The sequence below is a fragment of the Olea europaea genome, chromosome 15 (genome assembly GCF_002742605.1).
Source record: "Olea europaea var. sylvestris chromosome 15, O_europaea_v1, whole genome shotgun sequence".
Classification (NCBI taxonomy): Eukaryota; Viridiplantae; Streptophyta; class Magnoliopsida; order Lamiales; family Oleaceae; genus Olea; species Olea europaea.
The window spans coordinates 23,429,853-23,452,141 of record NC_036251.1 but is presented as its reverse complement, the minus strand read 5'-3'; the positions used below and the strand labels follow the sequence as shown (position 1 = coordinate 23,452,141).

At 34.0% G+C, this 22,289-nt stretch overlaps 3 protein-coding genes across 3 annotated transcripts; 2 read left to right on the top strand and 1 right to left on the bottom strand.

The window, feature by feature from the left end:
• The first annotated feature begins 8,835 nt into the window (after nucleotides 1-8,835).
• On the top strand, nucleotides 8,836-10,092 carry LOC111411415. Its single transcript, XM_023041950.1, has 2 exons — nucleotides 8,836-9,829; nucleotides 9,923-10,092. Exons 1-2 carry the CDS (start codon nucleotides 8,836-8,838, stop codon nucleotides 10,090-10,092), a joined length of 1,164 nt encoding a protein of 387 aa, XP_022897718.1.
• A 5,805-nt stretch (nucleotides 10,093-15,897) lies between these two features.
• On the top strand, nucleotides 15,898-16,904 carry LOC111411414. Its single transcript, XM_023041949.1, has 2 exons — nucleotides 15,898-16,533; nucleotides 16,833-16,904. The coding sequence occupies exons 1-2, from the start codon at nucleotides 15,898-15,900 to the stop codon at nucleotides 16,902-16,904; spliced, it is 708 nt and encodes a 235-aa protein (XP_022897717.1).
• An 802-nt stretch (nucleotides 16,905-17,706) lies between these two features.
• LOC111410545 (F-box/kelch-repeat protein At3g23880-like) lies at nucleotides 17,707-20,295 on the bottom strand. Its single transcript, XM_023040951.1, has 2 exons — nucleotides 20,094-20,295; nucleotides 17,707-19,097 (listed from the first exon to the last, which is right to left on the bottom strand). The coding sequence occupies exon 2, from the start codon at nucleotides 19,075-19,077 to the stop codon at nucleotides 17,962-17,964; it is 1,116 nt and encodes a 371-aa protein (XP_022896719.1). The 5' UTR covers nucleotides 19,078-19,097; nucleotides 20,094-20,295; the 3' UTR covers nucleotides 17,707-17,961.
• Nucleotides 20,296-22,289: the final 1,994 nt, after the last annotated feature.

Below are 22,289 nucleotides of genomic sequence, written 5' to 3'. Positions count from 1 at the left end.
TGACTCGAGTGATGAGGGTAGTAAGAAGAAGGGCAAGGGACGAGACAAGTCTAGTGGTAAAAGGTGTTACAGTTGTGGTAAGTCTGGACACTTTATTAGAGACTGTCCCAAGAAGAAAGATAAGCTGAAGGGAAAGATGAGAGGTGAGACGAATTTGGTTGAGGGGTCGAGTTATGACCCCAGTGAGGTTTATTGAGTGTAAACCTAGTCACTGCATATGCATCTGTGTGTGATCCTTTCTGCATGTGTGTGATTGTCTAAATTTTGTTGCATAATTATCTGCTACATTTCAATGTGTTTGATATGTGCATTTGCATGAATTTGAGACATTAGGATTACTTGGTGTAATTGCTTGCATGCATAGTGGGTTACGATGCATTAGCAGTGTGTTGTGTGTCTTTTGGTGAGGTGGTGTCTAGATGCTTAGGGATACATGATGGTTTGTACCGGGGATGTGGAGTGTGACATTTGGATCACGAGTGGAGATGTGATCAAATGTCTAGGATCCTTTATCTGGAAAGAGACCCTGATCAGGTGGAGTGTAAGAGAGACACTTCTATCACTTCTATTAGGTGGAGACCCATTATCCACGTAGGTTGGGAGAAGTGATGTGGAGATAGAGGATTATCCCGTGGACTTAGGATCTATTATGACTCACCAGTTAGACATGAGTTGAGTGATCTGTCTAGTGAGCGTGGTGGGCGATGAGAGGAGATATGTGTTCTCGAGGTGTGAGCAACACGGAATGGGATGGGATAAGTGTGGTAAGATCCTTTCTTAGGGTCATTTATGCATGTGTTGCATATGTGGTTGACCGTGGTTTGATTGACTTGGTGTTAATCTATGGTTCTATGTGAACATGTTTCTGAAAAGATCTATGTGTGTTATCCTATAGTATATCAGCATCGCATGTGTAGTTGCTCTTGATTGTTCACTGTTAAATATTTGCCTCTACTTGGGTGTTTTTTGACCTTAGCCCCAGTGAGTACATGGAGCAGGTATGGTATGTGTTTCAAGTTGCACGAGGTAAGGTCTGTGATCCAATTTTATTGGCTACCTTGATTATGCAAGTGTTAACTGTGTGTTTTGATTGCTTGCAGATTTATTGGGCATCAAGGTGGAGATTTGTTGGGTTTTTGATACCCAATAAATCCCGGGCTATGATGTTAACGTGGGTTAATATTATTTCATAGGCATAGGCCGATGAATGAAATAAGTCTAACAACCAAGTCCATGAGCTACACCCGGCCCAATTGTATTCCTTATGGATGGCTTGAATCTTGGCCCGCTTACCCCTTTAGTGGCCCAACTTAAAGCCTAACCCTAGAGTATATATATGAATATAACCGTAGCCTCTTGGTGATGATGATTGTGTGATTTTGAGAGAAGAAACTAGTGAATCCCGGCTACCCCCTTTTTGTGTGAGAAAAAGGTGTCCAGAAGTGTCCAGAACGCTTGTATAACGTGTGCAATTGGTGGTTCTTTCATAGTATACCTTTGTGGTGTCTTCTCCTAGCCTTTGTGGCCGTAAATCATCATCCCTTCTTGTCCTACGTGGGTAAGATTGTATAGCAACCAAGGTGAATCAATTGGTTGTGGTTTGGAGCCGTTTGGATTGGTTGTTGGTAGAGAAAGGTACGTTGGACTAAGCCTGGAAAACCACCGTTTGAAGATCTTTTGAGAGAGCTTCCGCAACAGCATTGTTTGGATTTTTCCCCAACATGAATACTATTACCACATAGGTTGATGAAGGATTCATGAAGCTCTTTTCAGGCATTTCAAAATAACAAGTTTGTTAATATGAATCAATTATCATAACAAGTTGGTATCGCGCTTAAAAGAGTTTCTAAATATTTATTTAGATGATTGAACTTTTATTCTTCTAGTTAGACAAAGTACTTTAAAAAATTATTCAAATATGCTTAAAATCAGCTTCTTATTCTCTAAAGTAGCTTTACTTTTCAAAATCCCTGCCAAACGATCCCCAAGTTTAGGAAAAAAAAACGTCCAGTACAGTGTACACTATTAGCCTTACTTGAACAGGCATTAATCCTTCAAAAAGTATACTTAGAAATGAATCTTTCAAATGCTGTAAGAAATAATTATATCTAATGCAACTTGATATTATTAACTCAAAAAAGTTCTATACTTATCTTGGGTTCATATAGAATTTAAAGAATGGAATGAAATAAAAGTTTTATGTATTATTTCTGTTGTATATAAACTGAACTATATACATATGTATTTATAGTGTAACAAAGGATAACATGATAACTCTAATCTACGCATGACATTTGGATTTGAATTTGAATTTAAATAACAGGTTAAATGACAAATGCAACATGATCTCCATGATCTTCTCCTACACATCAGGTGGTTGAGATTTGCACAATACTTGTTCTTCAACACATCCCCGCAATCTCAAGGGTAGGCTACAAAGACTGAGATTCTCTAAAAGAGCTGTGAAACATGTAACTGATAGTGGTTATGTTAAAAGATCAGCTAGTTGATCACAACTGGAGATAAACTTTACAATCATATGCTTTCTTGTGACCAGATTGTGTACGAAATGGAAATCGATCTCAATATGCTTAGTTTGAGCATGAAAGACCGAATTGACGGTGAGGTACATAGCTCCAGTATTATGAAACCAAAGTACAGATGGTTGTGTCATGGAAAGACCAAGTTCCTTTTGTGAGTAATTGAAGCCAAAGTAATTCAATAGCTATATTGGCTAATTCTTTGTATTCAGCTTTTGTGCTGCTACGAGCCACGATAGATTGTTGTTTACATTGCTAAGAGATCAAGTTATTTCTAAGAAATATGCAATAAGCGCCTACGGAATGACGATCATCTTTATCACCTACCCAATCTGCATCTGAGAATGCTTGAAATTGAAGGCCAGAAGAACGAGACAATAGCAAGGCATGAGAGACATATGCTTTAGAAAACACAAAATACATTTTACTGTCTGCTAATGTGAGATTTTAAGGTAATGCATGAACTTGTTAACATGATGAACAACATAGGTGATGTCAGGTCGAGTAAAGGACAGACATTGTAATCGTCCAATAATACTGTGGTAGAATGAAAGATCTTCAAAGTCACCCTCATCAGTGGAGGATAAACTTGTGGTTGTAGAGAATGGTGTAAGGCAAGGTTTGGCACGATCCATATTATTGTGTTTCAGGAGTTCAACAATGTATTTTCTTTGAGTGAGATAAATACATTCAGAAGAGCGAAGTGCTTCAACTCCAAGAAAATATGACAAAAGTGTCAAGATATTTAATTGCAAATTTTTTGTGAAGGTAAGATATTAGACTATTCACAACAGAAGTATTGGATCCCGTGATAATGATATCATCAACATAGATGAGGATGTATATGATGCTTGTAGTGTCTTGATAAACATATAATAGTGTTTGCCTTACTGCCAGCAGAGCCAAGCTGCTGCAATGTTTTAGTTAATTTTGCAAACCATTGTCGAGGAGCTTGTCGCAGTCTATATAGAGACTTTTGCAGTTTGCACACACAACATGGAAATTGAGGATGATGAAAACCTGGAGGTTGTGTCATATATACTTCCTCTTGAAGGTGACCAAGTAAAAATGCATTTTGTACATCAATCTGGTGCAAGATCCAACCACGAGCCACAACAATAGTCAATACAGGATGAACTGTAGAATGTTTCACCACAGGACTAAAGGTCTCATAAAAGTCTATGTCAAATTGTTGGTGATATCCTTTAGCTACCAACCTTGCTTTATATCATTCAATCAAGCCATTTGCACGTCTTTTGATCTTAAAAATCCATCTATATCCAACAATATTCTGGTTTGATTTAGGAGGTACAAGTTTCCATGTCTAGTTTTTCAATACTGCATCAAATTCCCGATTCATTGCCTTTCACCAATGCTCATGTTTGGCAATTCCAAGTAGTAAGAAGGTTCGATGACTAAATAATCGATTGTTGCTACTAACGCCCGAGGTAGGCGGTATCAAATAGATGCATCTATAGGTTGCTTATGTTTATAAATGTTGTGGAGCATGTGACCATGCTGTGAGTATTGGTAGTTAAAATAGCTGGCACTGAAGCAGTGTTCTCCAGAGTTGGTTCTTGTGATTTAGACATAGCAACATCAGTCTCAATAGGAAGAGATGAAGGTTCCTCAACCTGCATAGGTGACGACTGTGATGGTGCTGGATCAATATACTGATATCATGTTGGTACATGTTGCAAATTACTTGCAGAATTGGTTAGAGGATCCAATAGAATAGATTGATGAATATTAAGAATGACGGGGATGGTAACCAATTGGTTGGGAGGAGGTGGGGATTTAGTGCTAATATAAGGAAAGAAATTTTTATCAAAAATAACATGATGAGACGCATATATTTTTCTAGTTACAAGGTCTAAACATTTGTATCCATGATGATTAAGAATGTAGCCAATAAATATGCAAGTTTTTGAACGAAAATCAATCTTATGAGAATTATAAGGATGTAAATATGGCCAGCAAGCACATCCAAAAGTTTTAAAGAAATTATATTTCGGTTTATATTTGTAAACTACTTCGTATGGGGATTTATTTTGTAAGATTGGTGTTGGCAGGTGATTAATAATATATGTTGCAGTTAAAAATGCATCCTCCCAAAATGATTGAAGTAAGTTAGAGTGTAAAGGAAAGCTAAACCAATCTCAACTATCTGTTCGTGTCAACGTTCAATAGCACCTATTGTTGGTGAATGTGTGGACATGAAACACGATGCTGAATTCCAATTTTTTAAAATAATTGGAAAGACGACTATATTCACCTTCCCAGTTAGATTGAATGGCTTTGATTTTACGCTCAAAATGACGTTCAACATAAGTTTGAAATTGAAGAAAAATAGATTCAACGTCAGACTTTAATTTAAGAGGAGATAATCATAATTTAGTGCAATCATCCAAGAAACTTACATAGTACCTTAGACAGTGGTAGAAAGAACTGATGCTGGTCCCCAAACATCGGTATAAATTAAATCCAAAGGAGAGAGAGAAGAAGAATGATTGTTTTTAAATGGTAAGGTGTAGGTACGAGCATTTTGACAATCTGGATACACATGTTGTCTCTTATTTTCAACTAGAAGGGAAAATTGAGCAAATGTTTATCTGATGACTAATGGTGATGCATGACCAAGTCTTTTGTGCCAAAGAGAATAAGGAACTCGAGTGGTAGAAAAGGAGCATGGCTAGATAGATTTATTAATCTTCGAGAATGAATATAGCCCATTGTTAAAGGTTCCTTGATGCAGGATGCTCCCCGAGTAGTCCTTAACAAAAAATGAAGAATGATAAAATTCAAAGTATACTGAATTGTCTTTGAAAAATTGAAGTATAGAGACTAATTTTTTTAATATCTAGAACAAGTAAAACTTGACTTGAAATAAAGGGACGATAGGGATTTGAGAGAAGAATGGAACCAATTTTTTATATTTGCAAACCTGCGCCATTACCGACCTGGATTTGATCAGCACCATCATAGTCCTCTCTTTGCAAATTGAGGTTGTTCACCTTATTGGTGAGATGATGAGTAGCGCCTGTGTCCGGATGCCATTCTATATCACCCGAGGAATAATTAGAGGCTATCATGGCTTGTGGAAGGCGAGAAGGAGAAGGAGAAAAAGTTGAGGTTTGATAGTTGATATCAAATTGATGATAGCACTTCTTTGCAGTATGACCAGGCCTATCACAAACCTGACAATAAACCACATTTCTGAAGGAGTGGTCATGACCAAGGTTGTTGGAAAAATTGTTACTACCCTGAAGCCCATGCCTTCGATTGCGAAAGCCACAACCACGTTGGAGTTGTGAAGATTGTCTAGTGGCAACATTAACTGATCCTTACAGGACAGTTTAGATCTGATAGTGATGGTTCAGTCGAGACTCAGTGGATAGCAAGAGGAAGTAGACTACTTCAAGTGTTATTGGATCATTTCGAGCTTCAATAGTTATAACAAAGGGATCATAGTCATAACCTAAGTCTAACAGCAGATATATGATTATCCTATCACACTTGAGAGCTTGTCCTACAATGGCAAGTTCATTAGACAATGATATGCATGAAATGATCATTAGCAGATAGAGATCCCTTGCGAGCATTACCAAGTCTCTGCAAAGTTAAATTGCACGAACACGAGATTGAGAAGAGAATGTGGTCTCCAATGCAAACCATACAACAGTGGAAGTTGTATGGTTGACAACCTGTGCCATAACTGATTCACTGATAGTGAAGAGAATAATGGCCAGGACAATGGTGTCCTGATATTGCCTGTGAGCAAATAGTGGATTTGGAAGGGAGGAGATAGCACCAGTTGTAGGATGAGGGGAATCAACTTCTTCAGGTGGGGATTTAATAGTGCCAGTTAAATAGCCAAAGACGCCTTCGCCACGAAAGAAAGGAATCATCTGTGCCTTCCAGACATGATAATTATCTCTAGTCAATTTGGTGACATTGATGATAGTCATGATAATTTTACATATGTTAGTCTTGAAGAAAAGTTGATATAAATAAGTTAAACCCAAGATATCGAAGTTTAAAGAAGTTGTAGTTTATTATAAATTAGTATGGATTCTATTTGAATTTAAATTGTTGGTCACTTCCCGTAGGTATATATATATATATATAAAATTTTGGAAAATGTGTGAATATAGGAATTTTCCTTTTTGTTGCCTCACTTTTATAACGTGTACTTTTGATGAGATTTGGTGTGAAGGACAAATATGGAAAATTGGTGTGTGAAATGCTGAATTCTTGTCAGCACACATTCTGGAAAATTGACAACTTTCATCAATTAAAAGAGCAAATAATGGTACACGGCAATCATGGTCCTCTACTATCAATGTTTCAACCATCATTGGCTTGAAATTAGGCAAACTGCCGTGTTTGACTGTGAAACGACTTTCAAACGTGCAAAATTTAAAGACACACATTGAGCCATTTTATGGAAAATACGTGATTTTAGAATATAATATAAATATTATGGATAAAAAATTATGATATGTTTTATTTATTCAAAAACGTACATACACACGGGACATCAGAGAAAGATTGTGGAACGTGGGAATTATTTCTTTTCTGCTAGAAAACTCTTTTCATCAATCAAGGTAGGATATTGAGGTGCAAAGTTTTTTGTCCCGTTTAATTATTATTCTTACATGTTGATGAATTTTATACTCGTGAAGGTTAATGCTATGATATGATGTTCTATAATATGAACGATATGGTCATTCTGGTACAATGATATGATATAATACAATATGTTATGAGCTCTTACCAGATTTTAAAGATATAAGACGGTATGATATTCTGATACATGTGTTTAAAATTTTTATTCGGGATTGCACCATTAAAATTTTTATATCCTACTGAGTATTTCCATGTACTCATCCTTTTTTCCTACACCTCCCAGGGTAGATCGGGTTATGTCGGAGCGTGGTGGTTCGTTGGTGTGTTGGTGCCTTGTTTCGCTGGTTAAAGATCTAAGTTAGCACGTAATTTAATTTATTTTATATTTATTGCAATGAACATTTATTTATAAATAAATTTTCGTATATGTTTATATGCAAATGGATATATATAGTCTACATTTTAAAATAAAAAAAAATTTGTAGCGAATTAAATTATGATGATTTGAGTCGTTACAGAATGGTATCAGAACTAAGTGTTCTAAAATCAATTCTGTAGACTCAAAAAATAATAATAAAAAAATAAAAGGGATTTATGCTTCTGTTCAGGTCACTTTAATTTTGCATTTCGGTGAAAAAATATAACTATTATTCCATTTGCAATCTGACTACCCATTCTCCCATGTACCATGTATTACACCTTTCATATTATTTTCCCACGTTTGTGTTTGTCCTTTGTTAAGTTGAAATAAAGTGTGAGATGTTTAATATTATTTTATTGAATTGTTGAATTCAAAAGCAATCATCCATTTCAATTGATTAACATTAAAATAATGATTTTATACTATCCCAACTCCCGAGGCAAGCTTTCATTGTCTGCGTGTGTGCAAATGCATAAATATGTTTTGTATCAATTGATTTTGTATACGTGAAGTTGTAACGTACGATAAATATGTGTGCATTGCGTGTGATGTCATATGAGGAATATGTGTGTAAGTATACATATATGTAGTTGTGTATATTTGTACAGCATAATTATGCATGTTTTATAATTTTACTAAATCGTGTAATAATAGAAAATCATTATTTTAATAACTATTAAAATGATTGATACCTGTTTAGCTAATGATGTCTATTTTATGTTGGATTCAAATTTTACATTTTAACACTGGTGTTTACACTGACTTAAAAAAAATATCCAACGTGAACAGTGATGGTAAGGTGTAAACTGTAATTCTTTGAACACAATATGTTATATTGATATTTTTATATTATCATGTCTATGCCTTTCATGTACTGCCTTTGACTTTTTTTTTCCCTTATTCAATGAGTCAGGGTAGCATTTGGTTTTCCAACTTGTTAATAAATTTTTTTAGAGATAAATTTAAAGATTTGTAAACACTTTTAAAAGTTCTAAAATATATAACAATTTGAAAGAAATTTTGGCACTCAATGACCACCAATCGACCACCCTCCGACGAATCTAAGGTATGTAAAGGGGTAAGAAAAATGCATTTATTTAATTTTTTTGCATAACTTAAATATATTAAATTACCTACTTTTAAATTCCGAGTCATGTTGTTTGTTGACTCGCTAAATTTATGATAGAAAGGTATAGATGTTAGATTTAGTATTGGTGTGTGACGAGTAACTTAAATATTTAGGAAATGGTCCCACCTACCCATACAAATTTGGTACGCGAATTATTGCAAGCGGTACAAGATTTGAGTAGGCAGAGCCAAGCACTGCCACCACAGAGTGCACCTTCATTTGTCCCTGGAGCCATCTCAATGGTTGAGCAGTTTCGTAGGCACAAGCCTCCGACTTTTGATGGTGGTTCCGACCCACTACCTATTGAGGAGTGGATTAGAGGTTTGGAGCGCATCCTTCGACACATTGCTTGTACGGATGCACAAAAGGTACTATGCGCAGAATTCATGTTTGTTGGAGCAGCCAGTCACTGGTGGGAATCTGTCTTACGCACTAGGACCGAAGAGCAGCAGCGTGACCTAACTTGGGAGCAATTTAAAGATGAAGTGATGGCAAAGTACTTCCCACAAGCCCTGAGAGATTTCAAAGAATCAGAGTTCCTACAGCTTAGACAGGGAAAATTATCACTTATTGATTATGAGAGGCAGTTTGAACAACTCTCAAGATATGCCCCGCACTTAGTAGATACGGAAGTTAAAAAGATCAGAAGATTCGAAAATGGACTACGACCAGAGATTGGTATGATCATTAAATCTCACCGTTTCACTTCATACCGAGAAATGTTGGAGAGGGCTCACACTATTTCATATCAAAGGAATAGATTTGAACAATATTCCCAGCAGGGCAAGGAGTCATGGGGAAAAAGGAAGTGGAATGATCAGAGCAAGGACAGGCGTAACTGGCCGAATAAAAGACCAAGCACAGGAGTTCACATTGGTGGGACAAATGGGACTATTACACCTTGTCCTAAGTGTAATAAATCACATAGGGGCGAATGCTTATTTGGGAAGAACATATGTTTCCGATGTGGTAAGCCGGCGTATATCTCCTTGAATTGTACAGAGCCTCCACGAAAGAAGAATGATGACCAGGACAAGAACAAGAAAGGGAAGGCTCAAGTTTTTGCACTAAACCAGCATGAGGCAGAGCAAGATCCGAACGTGATAGCAGGTATTTTATTATTTGAAGTACCTATTTATGTTCTTGATTTTTCATTCTCCATTACAAAGTCTGACATCAAAATTCTTTTAAAAAAAAAACTAGGTATTTTGTTATTATCTGATATACCCGCCTATGTACTTTTTGACTCTGGGGCTACAAATTCTTTTATCTCTACATCATTCGTTATTAAGTCTGGCATTGTATGTGTGAAAACGGATAATGCATTAGAGGTTAGCATTCTTCAGGAAAAACTCTTTCTACAAATGAGATGACTAGGGCTACAAAGTTAGAGATTGATGGAAATATACTAATGGCGGACTTATACCTTTTGGAGATGAAAGATTTCAACGTAATTTTAGGCATGGATTGGGTGGGACTCAATCATGCGACAATTCGATGTCATGAGAAGGAAGTGTTATTTCATAAACCAGGAGAAGAAGAGTTTCGTTTCTTTAGAGCAAAGTCCAAGACTCTACCACGTCTGGTGTCGGCCTTACAAGCAGAGAAGATGCTGAGAAAGGAGTCATGCCATGGATTCCTAGTTAATATTAATGACCCCAAACATACAGAAACAACCGTCAAAGATATTAATGTTGTGCGAGACTTTGCAGACGTATTCCCGGAAGACCTACCAGGTATTCCACAAGATAGGCAAGTGGAATTCACAATTGATTTAGTTCCCGGAGCGACACCAGTGTCTAAGGCCCCATACCGAATGGCACCGAAAGAACTCCAAGAATTGAAGCTACAATTAGAAAAGTTGCTGGAAAAAGGTTTCATTCGACCAAGCATATCTCCTTGGGGCACTCCAGTGCTTTTTGTGAAGAAAAAGGATAGGAGTATGAGGATGTGCATTGACTATCGAGAATTGAACCATTTAACTATAAAAAATAGATATCCCTTGCCAAGAATAGAAGATTTATTTGACCAGTTAAGGGGTGCAACGGTGTTTTCGAAGATCGACTTGAGGTCAGGGTATCATCAGCTGAAGATCAAGGCAAGTGATATACCGAAAACTGCTTTCAGGACTCGTTATGGGCATTATGAATTTACTGTCATGCCTTTTGGTTTGACCAATGCTCCAGTTGTATTTATGGATCTCATGAACAGAGTATTTCATCAATACTTAGACAAATTTGTCATAGTATTTATTGAAGACATACTTGTGTACTCAAAGGATAAGAAGCAGCATGAGGAACAATTTCGAATAGTACTCGAAACTTTGAGAAATGAGAAATTATATGCCAAATTCAAGAAGTACGAATTTTGGCTTGATCGCGTAGATTTTCTTGGTCACGTGGTTACCGCCCAAGGAATCGAAGTAGACCTTGCTAAAGTGGAAGCAGTAACAAATTCTAAAAGCATATGAAAATGTACTCATAAATGGCATATTTATAATACTCAACTAGGATTTGAAAATTGCATAAATTTCCTTGAATTTTATTATAGTAAACCAATTAAGTCATACACCTTTATTGGGCCAAGAGAGGGACTTAATCGGACTCACATTACTTAAGCTGCAATAGATATTTCTAATTGGGTCAAGTTTTGACCAATTCAGATACATCTATTAATCTTGGTTCATTCTACAAAAAAAAAATGCACTTTCGAATCGAGTGATAGTTATAGAAGCAAATTATGATCTGATAACAAATCCTCCGATTATCTTTCTATAAGTCAACCCCCATTTGATCTTCAATATGTTGAAATTAGCAAAATGATCGATTTGCCCTTCACATGTATTACCCTCTAAATTTCATTTTCATAAGAAGAGCTCCTTGTATCAAATCACAATATAAAGTCCAATGATCTCATCATCGAACTACTGAGCTCAAGTTCAATTTGCCTATAGAAATACCTTAGAATGACGATCGTCTCATCTCAATAATTAATGGATTCTACTATCCCAAGTATACTATCTCTAATTGTTTCGCCCCGATTCCCAAAATACTGAGATCAATCTTCTAATTAAGACTTTACCCATTGGTGCCTCAAAGAACTCAAACTAACAATCAAAGATATATTACTCACACAGATAATCAAGTAAAGTCTCATTTCGAACGGTCACAAATAAGTCATCTATGCGATCTCGTTCAATGTGCATCAAAACACATTATTGTTCTTATTTCAAAATTTAGACAAATCTTAATAAGAACAATGCAATCTTATCAATAAAAAATGTCCAACTTTATGTACTGATTGTGAACAACATATTTTTTATTCCATCACAAATTGTGTCTTACTATACCTGAACCATCGAGGATACAATTTGTGGCAATCTATATGATCATGAAAATTAAGATAATCGCTTCAAATTATAATACGCGAATAATCGAACGTTAATTTATAATGTCATTTTACAAAATACCACTCAAAAAAGGGGCATCAAATTAATATGCTTTGGGAAGACGATGCATGAATGTCATGTCAGTGAAGGTGGTATCTCCATTAGCCTGTGAGCTTTCACGAGAAATCTTGCTTTACTGCAATTTAAACAACAAACAAACTTGTTACCACAGTCTAAAGTTTAATCATACTTAATTAATTTAAAGGATGAGATAGGTTATTTTTAGCAATCTATCTAGCAATAGTTTAGATTACACAGATGGCTAATCTTTCATTGTTCAATAAATCAAAATCATCTATAACTTTCGGATAGTTAAGGTGAGCCTTCATTGTCGTTTGAACTAATGAAAAGTGTTAGGCAATGTACTGATCTCTTGAATTTTGATTGCTCGAGTATGTCAAATGTACTTGTATGTGAGTTTTGATTTAAAGAATTTTATATTTACCCAAAAAAATAATAATAATAATAAAAATGAGGGAGATAAAATTGAATGATTGAGTACTAGTGATGAAGTGTGGATCTCGCTGTAACTTAAACGAATGATGATATATGTCGATGGTACGCTCACTGTGTGTAATGAGAGACATTGTGATAGGTCATGTTAAAGGGCTAAATTTTCATGTCTAGTCCATGTTTCAACGGTTCTCTGGGATTTGGACAAGAGGGTCCAGTAGAGATCAAACACATGTCCCTTGCATTTGTATTTGAACAAGAGTCTATATATCAATTATTATAAACATCTCGATGCACGTACATAAATTAAAAATCAAATTGCATTCACTATGAGTGGCTATTATTTGTTTGTTGATTTTTCAATTGAAAGATCTTTCTTATTCAATCAAGGGTCTCACCCCCGACTTCACCCCACGCTCACCCCACTTGACAAAATGCACAATTGGATCTTGATCACTTATCACTTCACTTATTTTCTAGAGCTTTAAATTATATTCTTTCACTTGATTTTTTTTGATCGACAAATATTTAAGAAAATAGTTGAGCGTTTGTTAAAACATTGGTGTTGCATACATAATTTATACAATTTTGAACTTTATCATAAAATGTCAATCCTATTAAGAGTAACACAAATACTTATTCCTTAACAATCTCAAATGTTAAATAATAATTTTAAAAATTCAAACTTCCAAAGTAATACCTAACCAACGATCGTATGATTCACTTTGTTGATGCATACATAGTTCTTGAAGCTTCTAGCTAATACCACAATTAAGTTAACGTCTTAAAAGTTGATTTATCTTCATTATAAATGACGAAATCGGTCTATATATCAGGTATGCTTTACAAATGCTAAATGAAGAGCAAGAAGTTGTCCAATTTTCACTTTGTAGATTGTGCATGGTATTATATACAAGTGTTATTTAGTATATACAAATTAGATATTAAAAATAAAGTTGCCATTTTTTAAAAATTTTGACATGTTAATCAAAGTTGTTAATTTTCTTATATAAATATATTTATGCAGAACTTCTTCTTCCACTGAGTGGATAAAATTGTATAAAAAATAAGAAATATTCACCAATAAAATATTTAAATACTGTAGGGTTTATGGTTTAATATATGCATCTCTAGTCCCACAACATTTTGGAATAATTTATAGTCGTTTAAAGTCATGGTTTTAGCTTAATTAATTATTATCTGGATATAAAAAGTTTATAAATAATTATTCAGTTGTCCTTAAAAAAATTTAAAATTAAAAAAGATGATACAACAAAAAGCTAAAACTGACTCAAAATACTCTTAATCCACCATGTTTTGCCGTGTGCGTCTATTTTTAGGAAAAAAAGAAACACATGTCCTCGTGTCAGATAAGCATATGAATTATTCTAAAAACATAACCAATCAATTGAAAAGAAAATATCTTTTTGGCCTTTTGCTTAAATATATAGATTAGTGCAAAGGGTCAATTCACTAAACCAACTAGGTTTCACTTTCGTGTTAGTATCCTTATCTCCTTGTTAAATCTTTTTAGAAGCATAAAAGTTGCTTTTAAGTTCTAGAAAGAATTATTTTGCTTTGCTTAATCATTTGTATTTAAATTTCCTTTACAAGATCAAGTATCTGATACCGTGAAACAAGACGTGATCAATTGAAGGATGAATCAACAGATAAAGAAGAAAAGATAATGGCATTCCTATAGTTGAGGAAGAGAATCGAGGAGGAGTTATTTTGTCTTGTACCCTTCAATTATGGACAAAGAGACGTGCAATTGAATTCTTAATCATCCTCGCATGATCGAAGAGTTTTTGACAACTCCTTTCTCATTGAAATTAAATTCTAGATGCTCTTTTATTCATAAAGAATTCAAGAAACATAGGAATGTTACAACACGATACAAAAGTGCTAAATAAATGATGGAGACATACTAGAAAATGTATTATACAAATTTTGTCATTTTTAGAGATGGGACACGTTAGATTGATTATTATCAAAAAATCAATCAACAAATTGTTAAATTTAATACATACTTCTTAATCGTATACAATAATATATACTTCTGTATATCAAATATGTCGATTCAAGTCACTTTCTACGTATTAAAATACTTGTCGTCTTACTTATATGTTCAATTAGAATACTTTATGATATGTTTGAGATCATGAGGTAGTTTGACAAAACTTTTAGCATATTTTAAATATTAAGAAAAAAAAGATAAAATTTATAATTAATAAATTAATAAAAATTGTGAGTTCTATAAATATAAAATTAAAATTAATTATTAACCTCCATCTCAACTTTTTATTTACTTTTTTAAAACAGTAATTCGTGTTAAAATGCTATAAAAAGGCATGTTTCCCACTAAAGACTAAACAAAGTAGGCGTGGAGCCCAAAAATCTGACTCATTGGTAGTTAAAGTAGCCCAATCAAAGCCCAATTATTCTTTTAATTTGCCTGATAAAGTGAACAAACACCTTTAATAATTTACGTACAAATTTTCTTCGGAAGGAAGAGTAGTAGATAACTAGATACCTTATTTTTAATAGTTCAAGTGTTCATAGTTTATTGACATAATTAAATCGGTTAAATTTGTAATTCTCTTTACAACAAATGGTTAAATATCTTAATTAATTGTCACTAAATTTAAAAGTTCATTTAAATTGCCATTGAATAATCGCTCCACCATTGGTTTTTTTAAAAATTGCTAAATTAGATGATATAATAGACCAAATATACTCGATTGATTAACTGAGAAGCTCTCCTTCTAGCCCTAAAAGTCCCTGCTGTCAAGGGAACATACAAATTTAAATTTTCTCGAGCTACAGTTCGACTTAATCACTGAAAATATAAAGGTTTCATCTACTACCCTTTCAGAGAACTATAATTAAAGTTTCATTATGAGTTTTTATCCTACCCCCAATCTATTTTATGAGAATATATGCCCTAAAGTGTCGGAATTTAAATATTAAGTGTTTTTTTTTCCCCTTAATGAAGTGGCAGGCCCTTGTGATCCAAGCTAAAGTAAGTTCGGTAAAAAAAGAGATTCTGTAAGTTTCTCTAAGACTATAAATAGCAGTAGTGCTCCAAGACATTGTCATTGATCTAAGTTTCTTTACTCTTTACACTATGATCACTATAATTCACTTCTGCTCTCAGTTCAAATTGAGGGCTCAACCCAATCTTCTAGCCTTGAATCACTTCTCTTTCGAGTAAAAAACCTGAAAAAAAAAAGAGTAAAATTTTCGATATCTTGAGAGAAAGGATCCAGTTCTAGAAATGGATTCATTTAACATTGATGGCATCAAATTCGAGAAGGTTAGCGCGATCTTTAGGTATGATAAGCTTCAAAAGATCACCATACTATTTAGATTCATGGAGCTATGTGTTTTCTTGATCATTCTCTCCAGAATTTCCATTCAACTGCCTTTTGCTTTCGAACTGTCTGGTGAATACTTCAGGGGACTATTTGTAACCTTAATTAGTCCCCGGTTCGTGTTTGTAATTGGGAACGTGATAATCGTCGTTCTGTTCCTGAAATCAGGACAGTTATCAGCCAAAGACGTTGAAAAAAAACGCAAGATTGATGTTTATGATGAGTACATGGAAAACTGTCGAAAGAAAAACTACGACAACAAAAAACCGAGAAACAACATCACTCGTTGTGATCAAAAGGAGATGAAGATGCACAGGAGTCAATCAGAGAAAATGGAAAGGATGCACCCCGAGGATCCTCACCGGGAAATAAGGCGGACGATGACAGAAAGATGCCGGAAAAGTGTAAATTACGGTAAGAAACCTGGGGTTGCTTCGTGTGAAAAGGATAAAATGAGCAGTGAAGAGTTTAGGCGCACTGTTGAGGACTTCATCGCTCGGCAGCAGAGGTTTCTGAGGGAGGAAGAAGAATTTTCAGATGTTATTTTCATATGAAACGTGAATAAACACTTGTATGCATGTTTGATATACAATATTAGACAATATAGTACAGTACTGTGTCCCGTATTTCTGACTTCCTTTTTCAGTCCATATAGGCGTAAACTCCTTTGTATTTTTATCATATGTACAAACCTTAATTCCGATATGCCAAATTTTCATACTGGTTGTTAATCTATTTCAACCTTCTTCCCTTTACCCAGGTTTGGGACCTACTATGATTCGCCACAAAATAGTAAAAACGATTTAGATGATGCTTATTCATGAACGGAGCTCTGTAGGAAGAAATTCCAAATGATTTCATTTGCTGGATAATTAGGAGAAGTGGAATATTACAGGGAATTGTGTTCTAATTCTTATTCCATAGAAAAATATGGTTTGATGCCATAATTCTAGTAATTTTATATTTGTCACATGAGTCATTCCTTACTCAGCAGCATAAATCCACCCTGAAAGAAAAAGGAAAAAAAAATAAAAAATTGCATCTTTATTATTCTTATAGGTTCTAATTGTTGGATAGTCTACTACTCAACATCATTTTCCACATTGCAATCTACTTTTCTTTATAGTGGAACTTCCATGCTTGCTATTTTACTTTTAATCTTGACCACTCACATCATATTTGGTATGATATACTCCTCATGTTAAATATATACTCAATGAGACCAAGCCCAATGAGCTTGACACATGCATTATTCTTTTTAGCTAATTACACCAGTTCAAGTGGTCAACTAAATATCTTGTGTGTTTCGAACTCTATATGTTGGAAAATTCACGAGAGGTGGAGAGCTATAAGCGTTGTCCTAAGACGATATTTGCAGTAGTTTTTCCTTTCGCTTATTTCCCACTTTGTTTCTTGTCTCCGCTTTTTTTGTCTATACTAACACTACTTTCTCACTTTAGAAAGTATTCAAGAAAATTACCTCTCCCTTATTTCCCACTCTGGTTCTTTTCTTTGCTTTTTCCGTCCATACTACTTTCTCACTCCAGAAAGTACTCAAGACATCTTTGAAAAAATTACAATGCTATATGCATTCATGAAAACAATAATACTATGTAATCCTAAATGGTGACATGCAGTCTTTTAACAAGTAGAAATAATCAGGGCCATTTCCCTCGGATTGCAGTAACATTAATTAAATATATTAATAAATCTTTGACAAAAAGTTATATTTATTTGACAAACCAATCCTCTGGGTATTAAAACACTGTAAAGTAATAATATGACAAAAGACTAAAACACATCCAGAAGTGCTTATATAATTGAAAGCATAAAAAACAGCAGTAAATATCATCCAGTACCAGCAGCATTTGGCCCAGAAAAGCAGCATCACACTTGACTCCAGGCTTCATTTCGATCAATCCAATTAACTGGCTGCCTTCGGGTGATCATTCCCCATTGTGGCTGCATCAATCTTCCAATGAAACTAAGCTTTCAATGTAAAATACAGCTTTCATTCCCCACGCCAAACCTTCAATCTTTATTTCAGAATCAACAGGAAGAGGAATTTGCATACTTTTTGCTTTGAGATCGTATGGGATTATAGTGTCACCTTCGTCCTCATTTACAAAAAGAACCCAATTATTCTTCAAAATCCCTATTGGCGTCAACAATCCTTTTAACAATCCAACAGAAGATTGCTTGGTCCAAGTAACTGCCATGCCATGTCTATCCAATGTCCACAGTTCAGACCATGTTTCAGTTTCATTTTGTAAGAAAAAGAACAAAGCCAATGAACCATTGTACTCATTGAAAGTAGTACTTCCTCTTACATCTCCCTCCATAGGTGGAAAAACTAGTTTAGGCAAGCGAATCATCCATAACTGCTCGTTGCTAATGTCAAAACAAACAATAAACAACCTTGCCCACCAATAGTAAGTTCCATTCACATACGCTGAGTTATAATAACTGAAAGAGTAATAAACCCGAGTCGGCAAAGCAACATCAATTTTTCTCCAAGAATTTGTACTCAAGGTATATACATAAACATGATATTCACCACCTCCACCTTTATAATCACTCCATAGCATTTTGACCACCTTATAATCTCTAGTTTTCCAGTCAAAACCAAACCCGTATAGTGCATTATTGGGTTTGTGAACAAATTCTCTTGGAAGACGAGTGGGAGTTTTGGGTATATCTTTGATTTCTCGAGTTGCTGGATTCCACAGGAAAAAATTTTCATAATAGTCATAAAGACAAAATAGACCATGGCAGGGTCCCATAATTCTGAAATGTCCCTGAGGTTTTGTGTGAAATCTTAAATTTTTTGGCGCCTTTAGTTGTTCATTTGTGAACAAGGAGAAGACTGTTGCCCGAGTATGAGGATCGATATGCATGATGAGAAGACGAGCTCTTTTGCAGTCCACAAGTGCCATATTCAAATGCTCGTAAATAAAACTGTGACCGGTAATGATGGAACGCCATGATTTGCACACACACTTAAAACGCAACAGAGACTTCACAGGCAACCTTGACAAGATCTCAATAATCACATCTCGAGGGATGTGGCCAAAATTGTCCATTTTCGAGATTTCAATGTAATCTAAATGGAAAAGAGTGCAAGTCAGAAATTACAAAGGGTAATCAATAAAGTGATAGATCAACAGTAAAGATGAAATTACCAATAATCGTATCTTCCAAATATAGTTATCTTACAGCAAAACATACCCGCAAAGTCAACGATAATTTTGGTAAACACGGAGAGGGAATTACGATATAATAAAACTAAAAGAAAGAAAAGCCGATATTAAGACCACCGACCAGATAAACGATGCATGAGAATTGTCGAATCTTGCGTACATGCATGCACGCGCACACGGAGAGAGAGAGAGTATTTAAACCTTGAATTTGAAGATCATACAACATATATAACAAATCCAATACAATTATGACAAATCCAATAAAGTGCATAAAACTTTATCGACTTTTCAACAGCATAAACTTTAATTTTAACCACACATTTCATAGATCTACGACGTTTATAAACATTTTAACCACATATTTCATCAACATTTATCAAAACCTGCTAAAACTTTCATCAAAAGCTATTATTACTATAGGATAATTGCTAAAGAAGAATCAGTTGTAAAATACAAAGCTCAATTTCGAAATGCATCATTCAACTATGAAATGTCATTTTAAAAAGTACATACATTTTGAAAGACGGAACTAAAATCCTAGCTTCAAAGCCAAATTACAAACTAAGTTAATTAGATACAATTAAAAAAAAAAAAAAAATGTGCTCACTAGTTAAAGCCCCAGTTCCAAACACAGAATGTTGTGATCGTGACTACCAAAAGAATAAACCTCTTGAATAAATTTCAATATATAGGCATAAAAAGTAATATTATAATAAGAATAAAACTTTCAGTCCTACAATTGTATATAAAGCCTAATAGGCTAATAGAACAGGTCCTTCAAAAAATCAAGAATTAAATTTTTAAAGCAAGAAAAGCAAAATTCATTGGGTTTATACCATAGAACATGAATTCAACAACTACGTCATTGCAAGATCAAAAAATAATTTCATTTTTAGTACCTCAGGTGATGAAGCAGATAAAATTTAGGTATTCATTTCGCCGTTTGAACCCTAACTTGCTCTGGAGGAATGAAGAATAATTTTACTACCAAAGAAAGTGTCAAAACTGAAAACTACGAATGTGAGCTTATTTACCAATGGGAGCATCACTCATTCGAAAAAGGAAAATGCTTGTTCTGAACCATCATTTACATTTTTTATTTTTTTTTCAAATTGTGAGGCGTCAAAAGAAAATTAGAATTTTTTATTTATTTATTTATTTATTTTTTTTTTTGTTATATAGCTCACAGTTTATTTATCGACCCCAAATTAAAAAATTTATAAATCAAAATTTATTTATCAATTACAAATCACAAATTTTATAAGTCACAGCTCAAAATTTTAAATCACATATTTTTTATTCATCACAAATTATCGATTACATATTATTTATTAATCATAATTTTTAACCAATTAGTTGGTCATACACGCATATAATTGGTGACAATCATTCAAATAGCTGATTGCAAACACTCTTCATCCCATGCCCCAGGCCAAAACACTCAAATACCTATATATGATCATAAACACTCTTAATCCCATTCCAACCTCACCGTCAACACCAATTGAATATCGAGTCACCTCACCACCACGGCAAATATCATCACCACGACAACCAATCGCACCACCACCACCAACTACCATTTGTAAACTAAAAAAAAGCCAACCACTAACAACCAACAAGAAAAGCAACCACGAAACTTTAGCTGGAGGAGGAAAAAATCACCCCAAAAATCCCAAACCCCCTCCCCAAATTTTCTGTACGGAAGCCAACCTTATCTAGCCACAGGTGGTACGAGAAGATGCACCGCCGACAATGCTAAGTTCGCACCAGTATCGAAAGCATCGTGATGCTACTGCGAACTAGCAAAAATCTTAATTTTGAAAAAAAAAAATTATTAATTAAATATATTAAATTCACAGCATTATACAATTTATGGTCACAATTGCTTACTAATCATAATAAAAAAAATTGTTACAATCACAAGTTACGATTTCATAAGTTACAACTTATTCATCGATCATAAATTATCAAACTAATTGGTAACACATTATTTTTAATAAGTTACAATCTAGCATCAGTGACAAATTATCAAATTAATATGTTACGTTATTTTACAATCACAAATCACAAATTTTATAAATCACAACTTATTTCACGATCAATTATCAAATTAATTACTCCCAAGTTATTTCTCGATTATAGTTTATCAAATTAATTGATCACATCTTAACAAATTGTATATCACGATAGCAATTTTAGTCACAATTTCTATTATTTATAGGTCACGTATTATTTATTGACCACAAATTAATTAATTTATTCTTCACAATCACCAAAAAATCCCCCCTTCCCCAAACAACCTAACCCACCATCAGCTAAGGTTGTTGATGGATTGAATTTTAATTTGAATTTGATAAAATTAATGGGAGATAGATTTAAGGTCTTGGTTCGACAATCCAATCAAGATCCAAATCCGATAATTCGTTAACTAAATGAAACAAACATGAATATAGGTCAATTCGATCTGATAAAAACTTATCCGATTTGTTATAATAATACGAAATCATTCCTCGTACTTATAAAATTGACACATTTATTTGACAAATAATCATAAACTTTAGTTTAAATTAACAACACTTAATATATATTTTACTAAGATTATGGGAGAGTTTGTTATAATCACTCGAGATTCATAAAAATATTGAGAGTTGGATTGACATAAATTAAAAGTTATGATTATTTGTCAAATAAATATGTCAATTTTACGCGTAGGAGGGACCGTCCCCATAATAATATAATATATTTTATATATTGTCGCATAAGTTAGTACACGTATTTTTTTCATTTTAAAACTTGTATTATACTTTACACAAAATTTTCAAATAATAAATAATATTAGATAATATTTTAATATTATTAATTGAAGTATTTGGAAAATTTTTAATTTTTTATTAATTAAAATAAGATTAAAAAATTAACTTATTTTATAAATTAAACAACCAAGTGGGCCAACAATGGGAATTGCTTTCGGTGTAATCTATAAATATGAGGGCCAAGAATTGAGTAAAAAATCTATTTGGACCTTTTAATTATAGAGATTATAAGTAGACTAATATAAATTTTATTTTTTTTCTTTCAAATTTACTCAGTTT

Coding starts and splice junctions, on each gene's coding strand:
- LOC111411415 (XM_023041950.1), top strand. CDS start 8,836: ATGGTCCCACCTACCCATACAAATTTGGTACGCGAATTATTGCAAGCG. Junction 9,830..9,922: donor AGATCCGAACGTGATAGCAG/GTATTTTATTAT, acceptor AAAAAAAACTAG/GTATTTTGTTATTATCTGAT.
- LOC111411414 (XM_023041949.1), top strand. CDS start 15,898: ATGGATTCATTTAACATTGATGGCATCAAATTCGAGAAGGTTAGCGCG. Junction 16,534..16,832: donor AGGAAGAAGAATTTTCAGAT/GTTATTTTCATA, acceptor GGAGCTCTGTAG/GAAGAAATTCCAAATGATTT.
- LOC111410545 (XM_023040951.1), bottom strand. CDS start 19,077: ATGGACAATTTTGGCCACATCCCTCGAGATGTGATTATTGAGATCTTG.